Consider the following 13,803-nt stretch of genomic DNA (forward strand, 5'->3'; position numbering starts at 1 on the left):
ATCTTCCCCCCCTCTTCTATCACCTATACCCCCCTCCCCCTGTCCCCTTTCTCCCATCCCTTTCCTCTCCTATTTTCCTCTAGGGTAAAATAGATTTCTATAACCAGTTGAATGTATATATATTATTCCCTTCTGAGCCACTTCCAATGAGATTAAGTCTCACTCACTCCCCCTCTTCCATTCCACTGCAGTTTTTTCCTTGCCTCTTTTATGTGAAATAATACCTCATTCTTTCTTCCCTTGCCCTTTCTCCTAGTACATTCCTTTGCCCCCCCATTAACTCCATCTTTTTAATATATCTTCAAATTCGACTTCCTCCTCTGCCTTCTAACTGCCCTAATAAATGAGAAGGTTCATATGAGTTATCAGTATCATTTTCCCATGCAGGAATGGGAATTTCAACAGTTCAGTGGGAATCCAACAGTTCAACATCATTAAGTCCTTTGTAATTTGCCCTTTTCGTCCACCCCCTTTGTACTTCACCTCAGTGCTGTATTTGAAGATCAAACTTTCTGTTCAGCTTTTTCTGGTCATTTCAACACGAAAGTTTGAAATCCCCCTATTTCATTGAATTTCTATCAGTTTTGCTGGGTAGTTGATTCTTAGTTGTAATCTAAACTATATTGCCTTTCAGGATATCATATTCTAATCTCTATGAGCCCTTAATGTAGATGCTGCTAAATCCTGTGTGTTTCTGACTGTGTAGCTCCATGATATTTGAATTGTTTCTTTCTGGCTACTTGTAATATTTTCTTCTTGACTTGGGAGCTCTGAAATTTGACTATAACATTCCTGGCAGTTTTCATTTTGTATCTCTTTTCAGGAGGTGATCTATGGATTCTTTCAATTTCTATTTTACCCTCAGCTTCTAGGATTATCAGAGCAGTTTTCCTGGAGAATTTCTTGAAAAATAAATTCTAAGGTGTTTTTTTGGTCATGACTTCCAGGTAGCTCAATAATTTTAAAATTTAAAATTATCTGTCCTGGATCTGTTTTCCAGATCAGTTATTTTTTCAGAGGGGTATTTCACATTTTCTTCTAGTTTTTCATTCTTTTGATCTTGTTTTATTGTTTCTTGATTTCTCACAAAGTCATTAGCTTCCCTTTGCTTCATTCTACTAAATTTTAAGGAATTATCTTCTTCAGCAAGCTTTTGTATCCCCTTTTCCATCAGGTTAATTCTACTTTTTAATGGCATTCTCTTCATTGACCTTTTGGACTGCTTTTTCCATTTGACTCAGACTGGTTTTTTTTTTTTTTTTTTTTTTTAGGTTTTTGCAAGGCAATGGGGTTCAGTGGCTTGCCCAAGGCCACACAGCCAGATTGGTTTTTAAGAAGTTATTTTCTTCATCTTTTTTTTTTTTTTGTATCTCCTTCACCAAGCTGCTGAATTGGTTTTCATGATTTTCCTATATCCTTCTCATTTCTCTTCTTAATTTTTCCTCCGCCTCTCTTACTTTATTTTCAGAATCTTTTTTGAACTCTACCATAGCCTGAGATCAATTCGTATTTTTCTTTGGACTTGTTTTTCTTTGGATTCAGAAGCTTTGACTTTGAGTGTGTATTTTGACCCTTCATAGGACCAAAGTAATTGTCTTTGGTTGGATTTTTTTCCCCTCTGTTTGCTCATTTCCCAGCCTATGACCTAATTTTAACTCTTTGTTAAGGTGGGACTCTGCTTCCAGGGTGGAGGATGCTCTGTCTCAAGCTTTTGAGGGTTTTTCAACTATTTTCAAGGATATTCCCCAGAGACCTGCAAATTCTCAATTCCTCTTATGAGCTGCTCTGACTGTTCTCCTGGCCTGTGGTGCTCTGGTCAATGGATGACCACAAGCACTCCCCTCTGCCCTGGAACCATGAGGAGAGTCCCTGCTCTGCTGTTCTGCTTCTGCTCCTTTTGCTGGGACTGGGGCCTCAGACTGCAACCTGGATCTGAGTGTGGGCAAAGCAATGGAGTCCTGCTTCAGGGATAGCAATCTCCCCTGATTCCCTTACCATTGTGGGCTGAGCATTCTGGAAGCAGCTTCCAGGTAACTCCCTACCAGGGGGTTCCTTAGGCCTGCTCCTGGTCTCCTGGGACCAGGTCTGTGATAGACTGGGTCTCCTCTCACTCTGGTGTGGCAGAGTTTTCCTTGAGACCTTCTCAAATGTCCTTGGCAATCCCTGGGCTGGACTCAGGCACCTCCAGGGACTCAGGTGTCCTGTGGTCTGTTTCTGGATGACAGGAACCATCTCACTGTGGAGTGAACCTATGCTGCGCTGTGGGCTCTTTATAAACCCAGTGCAACAGACCCTTCCCATGGATCATCCAAGTTGTCTTGGGCTGGAAAATTACTTCTCTCAGTCTTTTGTGAATTCTGCCTCTCTAGAATTTGGTTAAAGTTATTATTTAAAGATATGTGAAGTGGTTTGAGCGAGAACTTGCACTGAATGAGTTTCATTATACTGATGTTTAATGAATGATATTCTATACTAGATGCTTTAGTAAATCTTAGACTTGGAATGTGTGACCCACATAGCCAGTGATAAAAGATAATAATAATAATGATGGATTTACTTAGCATTACTTTTCTTTTCTCTACTTGCTGAAATGAATTGAGCAAGTATCCTAATTTATTGAGCAGAAGTCTATAGTCAGAGTAACACCATGATTTTGAATCACCAGAGTTTACCTTAGTTAAGGTTCCCTTTTTTTTTCAGTGAAACAAACTGTTTCTCATTGTAAAACAAAACAAACAAAAAACCCTACAAGATGGAATATTTTTTTTTAGGTTTTTGCAAGGCAAATGGGGTTAAGTGGCTTGCCCAAGGCCACACAGTTAGGTAATTATTAAGTGTCTGAGACCAGATTTGAACCCAGGTACTCCTGACTCCAGGGCTGGTGCTTTATCCACTGTACCACCTAGCCACCCCAGTATTATATTCTTAAAACCAAAAGACAGACCCCCTAAGGTTCCCTTTTAAAAAACCATTTTGAGCATTTCTGTATTAATTGAAGTAATAGTACTCATAATTCACTGCTCACTTTGCTGATATAGAAATGCCAAGATTACTTTTATTGCAGTTCATTCAAAAATTTTATTTAAAATCATACTCATTGACTTGCATATTTAAATCTTATTAAAATCCTTTCCATGTTGTAAGATATTTTATAGAATGAAATTTTGTGAAGGTTAGAAATCATTTTATCTAAGATTAGCTTTTAGTCAGTAAAAAATGTGTTTCTCTTCTAATTTGCCCTTTGAAATCTTTATTACTCAGGGGTAGATTGTTTTTTAGAACACAATTGTCAGTATTAGTATCTTATACCATAGGAAATATACTGTTGGATTCATATAATTCTGTAATTATCTCTATTTCTGATGATATCAAAACTCATTGTTAAACTGAGTCTTAGACTTTTCAGCTTTTCTTTGAAGCTTGGAAAAATAGTTTGCTAAGAATTAGAATTGTGACTATAGATCTAGCCAAGATGACAAGTCAAAGAAATGTGTTGTATATTTCAAAAAAGCATTTTCTGGGATTTAAATGTTGAAGTAGTTTGAAAGTTGAAAAGTTGAAGTTGCTTTAGATGCTATCATCAGATCTTTTGATCTGGAGGAGCTTGAATGTGATTTGAATCTAGATGAGAATCTTTCCTTCTTTTTCTTGCAAAATCTTGATCTATAAGGATATAAAACTAATGTGGCTTAAGAGATGTCAACTATTTTAGTAACTGAAAATTCTAACAAATGTTTTATGAATAGCTATAACTTTTATAATTTCCAAACCCATAAAGAAAGCATTTGTCCATTTCTGATGGCTGTAATAATTTCCATTTCAAAGTTTTTTTTTAATGAAGTAAAATAGATTTTCCTTATTGGGTTTTTTTTTTTTGGTTCTAATAGATTGTCTCTAGTAAGAAGTTGACTCGACCATTGCTCCTTAAAAATGGAAAACCTGCAGGGAAAGGAAGCATCACGGTAAGATAAACCTTATGCTTTGTTAAATTATTTAGAAGAAATAGGTAACATTATGATAAGATTTATCAGATGCACCATGGTGTAGTGACTAGAGAATTGACTTCAGCATCAGATCTAGATTCAAATTATGCCACTGACACATTTTCTGGGTGATCTTGGGTGAGTCCCTTAATCTCAGTGCTTTTGGCAACTCTTAGGCTTTTCAGTTGCAGAAGTGTCAATTTTTTGTTTATAAAAGGAATTTCTCATAATGAGCTGCTTAGATGAATGAGGTCACAAGTTTTTAGTAAAAATAAATTCTAGAACAAATAAAACAAAACCATGAGATTTATTTTTCCAGTAACATTTTATTATTTTCTCCTAAGCAAATGAAAACTTTTCTTTTTTTTGGTCTAGTAATAAGGTTGAGGACTTCAAATGTTTGGAAAAAAGGACCAAAAAAAAAAAAAGACTGCTCTTGCCATCTAGGGATCTCTTAGACCTTTTTTTTTTAGTTTTTGGAAGTTTCTTCTGGATTCCCAAGAAAAAGGAGCTCAACTGTACTGGAAATTTGTGTTTGCCATGTGAGACCTATGAAAGCTATCTCCATATGTTCTCTACCTCTCCTTTGTCAGTGGAAATAGCATTTCTTGAATAGCCTCAGTCTTGTACCATGACTAGCTAAGTGGGAAATAATAACAGGTTAAGTGACCCATTCTTTTAATTTTAGCATTATATTCTTGGTTTTTTTTTTTTTTTTTTAAGTTTTTACAAGGCAAATGGGGTTAAGTGGCTTGACCAAGACTACACAGCTAGGTAATTATTAAGTGTGTGAGGCCAGATTTGGAGACTCCAGGGCTGGTGCTCTATCCACTGCGCCACCTAGCCACCCCAGTATTATATTCTTAAAACCAAAAGACAGACTATATAAAATATTTGAAAAGAACATCTCTATGAAATACTTTATGATATCTGGTTTTGCAAAACTCCCTTTCTTACCTCTTTTTTGTGCCAAAGAGTGAAGGGTAAGATACATTTTTCACATTTATCTATTTAATTTTTACATTTTAATTTATTTAGTTAGTTTTAATTATTTAATTTAATAAAACAAGCACTTCCATAGAATGGTATGTTCTATTCCCTCTCTCCTCTTCCTATGCTTTCTAGCTTTTGTACAGAGGCATATATCACATGGTCATACACATTCCCAAGCTATCCATCTTTTACTATTCTTAGATATTAAAACATACCCCTCTTTTCAGCTTTGTCCATCATTTACTTTTCTATTGTTTCCAAGCATCTTGTCCAAGAATGGAGATTCTAGATAACATTACCACAATTAAATGCCTTCCATGTTCAAGGTCAGTGCTTTGCACTGGGATACAAAGGAAAAACTCCATAGTTCCTACCCTCAGGGAGTGTGCATTTCAGCAAACGGATTTCTAATTTTGCATATTTTTTTTCAAATACCAAAATAGGTCTCTCTTTTTTGAATTATTGGCTCTTATGTAGTTTTTGGCAGTCTCCTGTTGATTCACAGATCTATTTACTAATCAAGTTGTAAATTCTTCTGGTGGAAAAAAATGTTACAGTTAGTTTTTACTATTCTGAAACTCTGACCTATTAAAATTCCAAGTTAAACATAGTTAATACATGTATAATATATATTAAATTTCTCTTTGTCAAGGGGAAGAGGGAAAGGGAGAGAAATACAATATTGAATAATAGTGATAATAATGATCATCCTTGTTTCACCCTGATTTTATTGGGAATGCTTCTAGTCTGTCCCTATTACATACCCCTTCTCAGTTTAAGGAAAACTCCATTATTCCTGTACTCTCTAGTGGTTTTTTTTTCTCATAGGAATGTATGCTGTATTTTGTTTAAGGCTTTTCCAGCATATATTGAGATAATCATATGATTTCTGTTAATTTATTAATGATATGGTCAAATATGCCGATTGTTATCTTAAGATTGAACCATCCCTGCTTACCTGATATAAATCCTACTTGATCATAATGTATTATGGTAGCTTGCTGTAATCTCTTTGCTAAAATTTTATTCAAAATTTTTGTATCAATCTTTATTACGGAGATTGGTCTATAATTTTCTTTTTTGTTTTAGGACTTCCTGGTTTATATATCAGTACCATGTTAATGTCATAAAAACAATTTGACAGGACTCTTTAACTTATTTTTTCAAATAGTTTATATAAAATTGGAAGTAATTTTTCTTTAAATGGTAGAATTAACTTATAAATCCCTCTGACCCTGGAGATTTTTTCTTCAGGAGTTCATTGGTGGTCAATTTTTGTTCTTTGAAATTGAATTATTTAACTTTTTTTTATTACCTCTTCTGTCAGTCTTTTCAATTTATATTTTTGTAAATATTCATCTCTTTCATTTAGATTGTCAAATTTGTTGTCATACAGGGAGGGCAGATTGTGGGAGACATCAGTCAAAAACAAAACACTGATGAGGAGGAATAAGGGGAAGGAAGAGAGAAAAGTACAAATGGGGAAAGACTGGATGAAAGGAACTAAGAATTAGTTACAATTACTGTGAATGTGAATGAGATGAACTGCCCCATAAAATAGAAACAGATATAGCAGAGTGAATTAAAAGCCAGAATCCTACAATATGTTATTTACAACAAATACATTTGAAGCAGAAAGATACATGCGGGTATAGGTAAAAGACTGGAGCAGAATATATTATGCTTTAGCTGAATTTAAAAAGGCAAGGGTAACAATCCTTATCTCAGACAAAGCAAAAAAAAAATAGACTAAATTACAAGGGATAAGGAAGGAAACTATATCTTCTTAAAATACCATAGCCAGTGAAGTAATGGCAGTATTAAACATATACATATAAGGCATCCAAATTCTTAGTGGAGAAGCTAAAGGAGTTAGAGAAAGACATAGACAGGAAAACTTTATTATTGGGAGACCTCTTCTCTATCTTAGAATTAGATAAATCTAATCATAAAATAAACAAGAAGGAAATTAAAAGAGGTGAATAGATTTTTAAAAAGTTAGATATGATAGGTCGCTGAATGGGGATAGAAAGGAATATATCTTCCTCTCTCCAGTTTATGGCACTACACAAAAAAATTGATATATTTCAGGGAATAGAAACTTCAGAATCAATTCAGAAAGGCAAAAATATTAAATGCATCCTTTTCAGATCATGATGCAATAAAAATTTCATGGAATAAAGGATCATGGGAAGATAAGCTAAAAATTAACAGTAAACTAAATAATCTAATATTAAAGAATGTTTAAATCAAACAACAAATCATTGAAATAATCAATTTCATCAAGACAATGACATCAATGAGATATCATACCAGAACTTGTGGTATGCAACCAAAGCAGTTAGTAGGGGAAATTTTATATCTCTTTTGTGAATAAATTAGAAAAAGAAGAAATCAAATGCCACTTAAAAAGCTAAAAAAGGAACAAATTTAAAAATCCTCAACTAAATACCAAATTAAAAATTATAAAATAAAAGGAGAAATTAATAAAATTGAATTAATTAACAGATTAATTAATTGAATTAATAAATAAAATATAGTTGATTTTATTAAAAAAATAGATAAAATTTGGTTAATATGATTTAAAAAAAGAAGGAAGAAAACCAAATTACTAGTATCAAAACTGAAAAGGAAGGGTGAAATCACCACCACTGAGGAAGAAATTAAAGTAATAATTTAAAACTTTTCCCAGCTGTATGCTAGCAAATCTAACATGTTTTAACTCTTATAAGTACCAACTGTCTAAGCTAAAATTTTCATAAGATTAAAAACTTTTCTTTAAGTCAAATTTGCCTCTTACAGTGATGTACTAAATTGACAATCTGTGATTATTTTACAATGTTCTTTTTTTTATAATCTTGTTATATTATAAAAATTTACATTCTGAGGGATTTCTTGAACTCATGAAAATTGGATATTTCTAGCATTTTATATGGTTTCTTACTGAGATTTTAGAAATAAACTATAAAATGTTTCCCAAATAAATAAGAGGGAAAAGCAGTTTAGTAAAGTCAACAAATACATTAACTGTTTCTGACAGTGTGTTCCTCCACCTTAGGAAAAAAAAGAGATGAAGGTATATTTTCTTGTCTCTTCTCCAGGAAGAAACTTGATCATTTTAATTTTACAAATTGTTTTATTTTATTGTTCTTTATGTTTATTTATTGAGTTATTGCATACATCATATTTCTGATTTCTAATCTTGACTCTGCATTAACCTTGAATTCTTCATAGTTGTCATTTCATATATATATATATATATATATGTGTATATGTGTGTGTGTGTGTGTTACATTCTATTGTATTTATATACCACAGTTTGTTTCACCATTCATTAATTGGTGGGGACAACTAACTTAGAAAAAGAATATTGGATATATTCCTTTTGTAGATTATTTAAATGTTGTTGGGTTGGCACATTAAGAACAATTCTCTGATTCTTCAGACTTCTTTTTTGCTTTATCATAGCACACCTTTCCTAAACATCTATATTCTCCCATCTGTGTATTCACAGATTATCATGTAGTATAATTTTTAAATATTTTTAAATCCATCTGAAAGTAGGATACAATAATATATTACTTTATAAGCTATTTCAATATTAGAAAAGTAGACAAGAGTCCTACATATATTCTTTTTTCCCTTATTTACCTTGTTTATTATTAGATTTCAGCTGAAGAAGTAAAGGATAACAGAGTGGTCTTATTTGAAATTGAAGCAAGAAAATTGGATAACAAGGTTGGTAGAATGTAAAAGTTTTAGTATTGTAATAATATTCGACTAAATCATGTTCTCTTTTGGAGGGAGATTTGGTTTCAAACAAAGTCTCGTAAAATTATGCCTTTTGTTTAAAAGAATAGAAGGGAAAGGTTATGAAATACTGTGATATGTACAAATTGAGTAATGATTATACATATTCATTCTAATTTTACATCTGATGCCAATTCCACATTTTTAATCTGAGTCTATAATTTCTGAGATTTTTACCTACTCCACTCTTACAATTTAGCATATTCACTTTTTTCCTTCAACAGAAAGAGTTTTGTGGAAGTATCAGTGTTTATTTAAAAAGGTTTTAATGACAATTCAGTTCTTAACATTTGTTTGAATAGCTTAACTTTTTTTTTTTGTTTGCTTTATATCTGAAGATGACCATGCTCTAGTTTGGACAGATATCCTTGATTTGGAATCAGGAAATTTTGGTTCTGGTTTTCACTGAAGTATTGCCAGGATGTATGATTTTGTCATTGAACTATATCTCAGTATTCCCCCCCCATTTATAATTTATAATACTTCCCCTATCTTATAAACTTATTTTCAGCCAATCATCATGAATATATTAAGCTCACTGTCCTAAAGGCTATGGATCCAAAAGAAAAGTGAGAACAATATCTGTTTGTGAAGGAGCTTACAGTCTGATGGAGAACTTAACTAGTACACAAATGGGCATATGTATACTAAAAGAAAAGGAACTAGTGGTGTTGGTAGTGAGGATAAAATGAAATATACCTCTTAAAGGATTTGGAAAATCAAAATCACTATACAAAATGCAAAGCATTAGTATTAAAAAGTGGAAAACAGAAGAGTTGGCTATGTTTTCCCAAGGCTGAAATGAGGTTAAAAGCATACTTAGGCATTATTTATCTATGCCCCCTTTTAGAAAGTGTTTACTCTGGTAATAAAACCAAAGATGCCTCTGAGGAATGCTGAGGAAGGAAATCACATTATCTAATAATGTGTTGTAAATACATCAATGAAGCCAAGGTGCTTAGTTCAGTATTAGTTATTGGCATGTAAAGTTTTGGGGCTAGATGTCTTTTGCTGGTATTGGTTTTCATTTTAGCTATTGGTGAGTTAGATAATTTGTTGTCTCCATATGAGGTACAGAGCCCTCGTAGGAGACACTGAGGGGAGATACAAAGGAAATGGAAGATGAGTCCTATGCTGGTAATGAACTTCTGATGTAATTGGAAGATTCTTCTATTGCTTCTAGGATGCATGGATGGTCATATGTATAAAAAGTATGTTTGGTTCTCATGCTCAGAGACCTAAATCCCTGAACATGTTTGCATCATGTATCCTCTGTATTAATGTGTAGGAAAGGAGATTTAGGGGAATAGGACAGTAAATGGAATTTAAAAAGGGAGAAAACATCCAGGAAAAGAAAAATTAGGTACCATTCTTAAGTATAAATATAATTTTCAAGTACCGTATAAATGTAGAGTTTGTGTGTCTATTTTAGCTGATTGATTCAGTCACTTCTGAGCTCCTGAATTATTTCTATTACTTGCTAGCTTATTTGCTTAAAACATATAACCAAAAGAATAGTCGATAGCTTTATTCTATTTGACTGTAATCTGAATTCCAGTCCATGTTAGTCAGATAGCTGTCATGTGCATCAGTTATAGGGAAGAATCTATCACCTCTACTAAGAAAAACAGCTCAAAATACATTCTTTGTTCATCAGTGCTCAAAGTTACCATCTTTGTATTAGAAAGACAACTTTTCCCCCCAGGTTTGGGGACAGATTTTTAATTCATTCGCTACCTAACACAACCTTGCCTATATGGAACATATTTTACTTCAGAGATATTTCTAAGTTTATGTTCTACATATTAGCCCTCAGATCTAAGTGGTTAGGAAGGTAGATAGTTATTTTTTTCCTCTTTTAATTAACACCATTTTATACCTGAGCTGATACTACATAGCTCAATAAATGTACACTACAAATGCAGGTGGTGACATTGTTTTATTTTAGGATTTATTTGGAAAATCTGATCCCTACCTGGAATTTCACAAGCAGACATCAGATGGACAATGGCTGATGGTACACAGAACAGAGGTAAGTTAGTAGAGGTAAGTTAGTGGAGTATAGGGATGAAAAGTATGTTTTAGAAAGAAGTTATTTTCAATTGAGTGTAGTATTCTGGCTGTTTTCCTTCTTTTTCTTTCAATTGCTGCCTTTTTTTTAGAACACAGCTGAGAAACACCTTTTGCCAATTACATTTCCTAAAATCACTTAAGCAAAATTACCCAAACAGAGACTGCACCTGGTTGGAAAATGCCACTTTTTACTGTTGTAGCTTTATTTATTGTTACCTGACAGGAAAAATGTATGCTTTTACTTTTAATATTTGATGCCAGTATTGGTCAGTCATATTTGACTTGAGTTGTTTTTCTAGTTAGGGTTTCTTTATTCTTATATTCTTCTTCTTATTATTACTACTACTACTACTATTATTATTACTATATATATATATATATATATAATGCATATTTATTTTGTTGTCATAGAGTATGTTGTTCTTCTCCTTTACTCATGAATGTTTTCTTGGATTTAGTACCTATGTTTGAAAAATTGCCTTGAAAGTACAGGTTTGCAAAGGCTGAGCTGCATAAATTATTCATTATATATCTTCCTCAAAATGTACATATGTTCAAAAAAAGGTAGAAGATATTGCAGTATTGACATCATCTTCCTATGAGGTTTTACAAGAATACTAGGACATATTGGAGTCATCTTATAACACTGATCTATTATTTGAATTGGTTAAGATACATACAGGCTTCTGTTAAATATAGATTATCTCCTTAAAGGTAGAGCTCTTACAAATGAAAGTCAAGTACATAATTATATATTTTAAAAAATAACATCATTTCTAGGCTACATTTAGATTTTATGCAAGTCAGATTTAGCCAAAAAAGTGTGGCCTATATATATAGAGCACTATGGTACTAGGCTTTTTCTTTTTTTCCAGCTAGCAAGGAAGCAGAACAATAATTTAGTTGTGACTAGATAAAGTTGTGTCCACTGTTATAAGTTTATATTTCTTTTTCAGCTTTTTTTCTATGAAAGTGGTAACCTATATCTCCTGACTGCCATCTTTGTTACACTTAGAGATTTTTTAATGGGTGAACATGTTGCTCCAATATTTTTTCTTACCATTGCCAGTTAGTTTCTTTTATGAATGGTTTTCATAGTTTTATTGGTTTCATTGAAAAATAGGTCCCACTTTGAATTTTCTTTAGGAAAAGCATGAAAAATTCAGCAAGTAAAAGAAGGGTCATGATAGTTTCAAGGCAGTCATTCATTCAAGTATTTACCATGTATTAGGCACTATCCTTCCCTACACTTTTCCCCTCCCCCATTGAACTCATAGACAACCTATAAAGGACTAGATATATACAAGACACAGAGAGAGTAGATGGAAGACAATCTGGAAAGGGAAAGTTCCAGAAAAATCAATTTGATTAAAGTATGAATTGTTTCTAGTCAATTTTTTTACATCTCTCTCTGCATTCCTTTTCATAGGTCATTAAAAACAACTTGAATCCTGTTTGGAGGCCTTTTAAAATTTCTTTAAACTCTCTGTGTTATGGCGATATGGACAAAACCATTAAGGTAACATGAATATTGTCTATGTGCATTTTTTTTGGAATATGAAGCAATATATAAAGAAGCAGAACATACGGTATAGCAGATTCATATCTAGAAAATTCCAGAGTAGGAAACCTGTTTCCAGGGAATGAATCTGAGAATCTCAAGTAATGTAATATAGCCTTTTATCTTTATTGCTACCAATTCAGTGTCATAAATACTGTTCTAAATTTCATACCATATTTCTAATAGAAAAATCCAGCATTTTGGTTAGTCTTTACATTTAATTAGAATTCTCTTGCTTTGATTCTAGGAACCTTTTAAGTGTAAACTCTGTTTTTACCAAGGTGAAACTTCTATCCTGTTACTCAAGAAATGAAGGAGGTTTTGACATTTCTATTCATTACTTTCAGCAGAAAAGAGGATTATAACCTATAGTAAGATATTTAAATATAGAATTTTAGAACAGTAGAATGAAGCTCCAGAACAATCCAAAAGGAAATGATTGACTGTTGTCTTTCATTCTGGGATCAGTGCTGCATAAAAACTCTTATTAAAATTGAATACTGCACACAAAAATTAAATTTTGAGTTCTCTTTATGTGTTTCCAAGGATAGTTTTCCTCCCTCACTCAACAAAAGACTACAAAGTAATTACTTTATAATTAATTTAGATAAAGCAATAATAGATTTGGAAATTACTATGTAAAAGTTATGCTCTATCTTGGATTCATAAAATTTTGTCTTACAGAAAATATTTTTGATTTCCAAAGTACTTTAGCCACCACTAGTACTAATAACCTAGAAATAAAAGAAAATCCATAAAAGCAGCTCAAAAATTCATCTATGCAGCATTATATCTATTGAGTTTTTACATTTGCTTCAAATAGTATTAACTTGGGACTCCATCCATAGGACCAGAGCAGTCAGTGAATGTTGGAACTGCCAGAATTATGACTCTTCATTTTCATTTCTAATGGTGTGTTAAAATATTAAATAATGCTTTTAAATTTTTCTGCTCACAGTGGCATGCTTAATGGGCTATTTTATTATAGTAAGTAAACTGATTTTCTGAGCTTTCTCTAGTGAATGTCTCTCCATTTCAAAATTCCTCAGTTTGTGCATTCATAAAAAATATACAAACTGACTGCCTACATTATCAGGTACATTTCTTCTAAATTGTGTGTCTAATTGTTTGCAGTGAGTTTTAGAAAGTTTTATAGATCTGTGAGTCTTTCTGCTTTGACGATTAATAGAAATGAGCAGTTGAGGGGCTGGGGAGAAGAGGCTTCCATGAAAATCAGCAGTGATTTCTGTTACTCATGAATGTGCCAAGTGTTGGGCTTTTAGCATGTATCATTTCCATAACATCAAGCAAACAGGAGGACAAATAATCATTCATGCTTGCTATCTTGCCAAGAATGCTAATGCATCAGTATAATGTTGTGGA

At 32.8% G+C, this 13,803-nt stretch overlaps 1 protein-coding gene across 2 annotated transcripts in view; it reads left to right on the forward strand.

Moving 5' to 3' along the window:
- CPNE3 (copine 3) overlaps nt 1-13,803 on the forward strand; it is a 64,038-nt gene that overhangs the window by 26,660 nt on the left and 23,575 nt on the right. For both annotated transcript variants that reach the window (XM_074199597.1, XM_074199596.1), the window contains exons 4-7: nt 3,888-3,962; nt 8,643-8,714; nt 10,735-10,818; nt 12,289-12,378. In XM_074199597.1, coding sequence (XP_074055698.1) covers nt 3,888-3,962; nt 8,643-8,714; nt 10,735-10,818; nt 12,289-12,378 — 321 coding nt within the window. The remainder of the gene's footprint in view (nt 1-3,887; nt 3,963-8,642; nt 8,715-10,734; nt 10,819-12,288; nt 12,379-13,803) is intronic.

Source organism: Macrotis lagotis, chromosome X (genome assembly GCF_037893015.1).
Source record: "Macrotis lagotis isolate mMagLag1 chromosome X, bilby.v1.9.chrom.fasta, whole genome shotgun sequence".
NCBI classification, from domain to species: domain Eukaryota; kingdom Metazoa; phylum Chordata; class Mammalia; order Peramelemorphia; family Peramelidae; genus Macrotis; species Macrotis lagotis.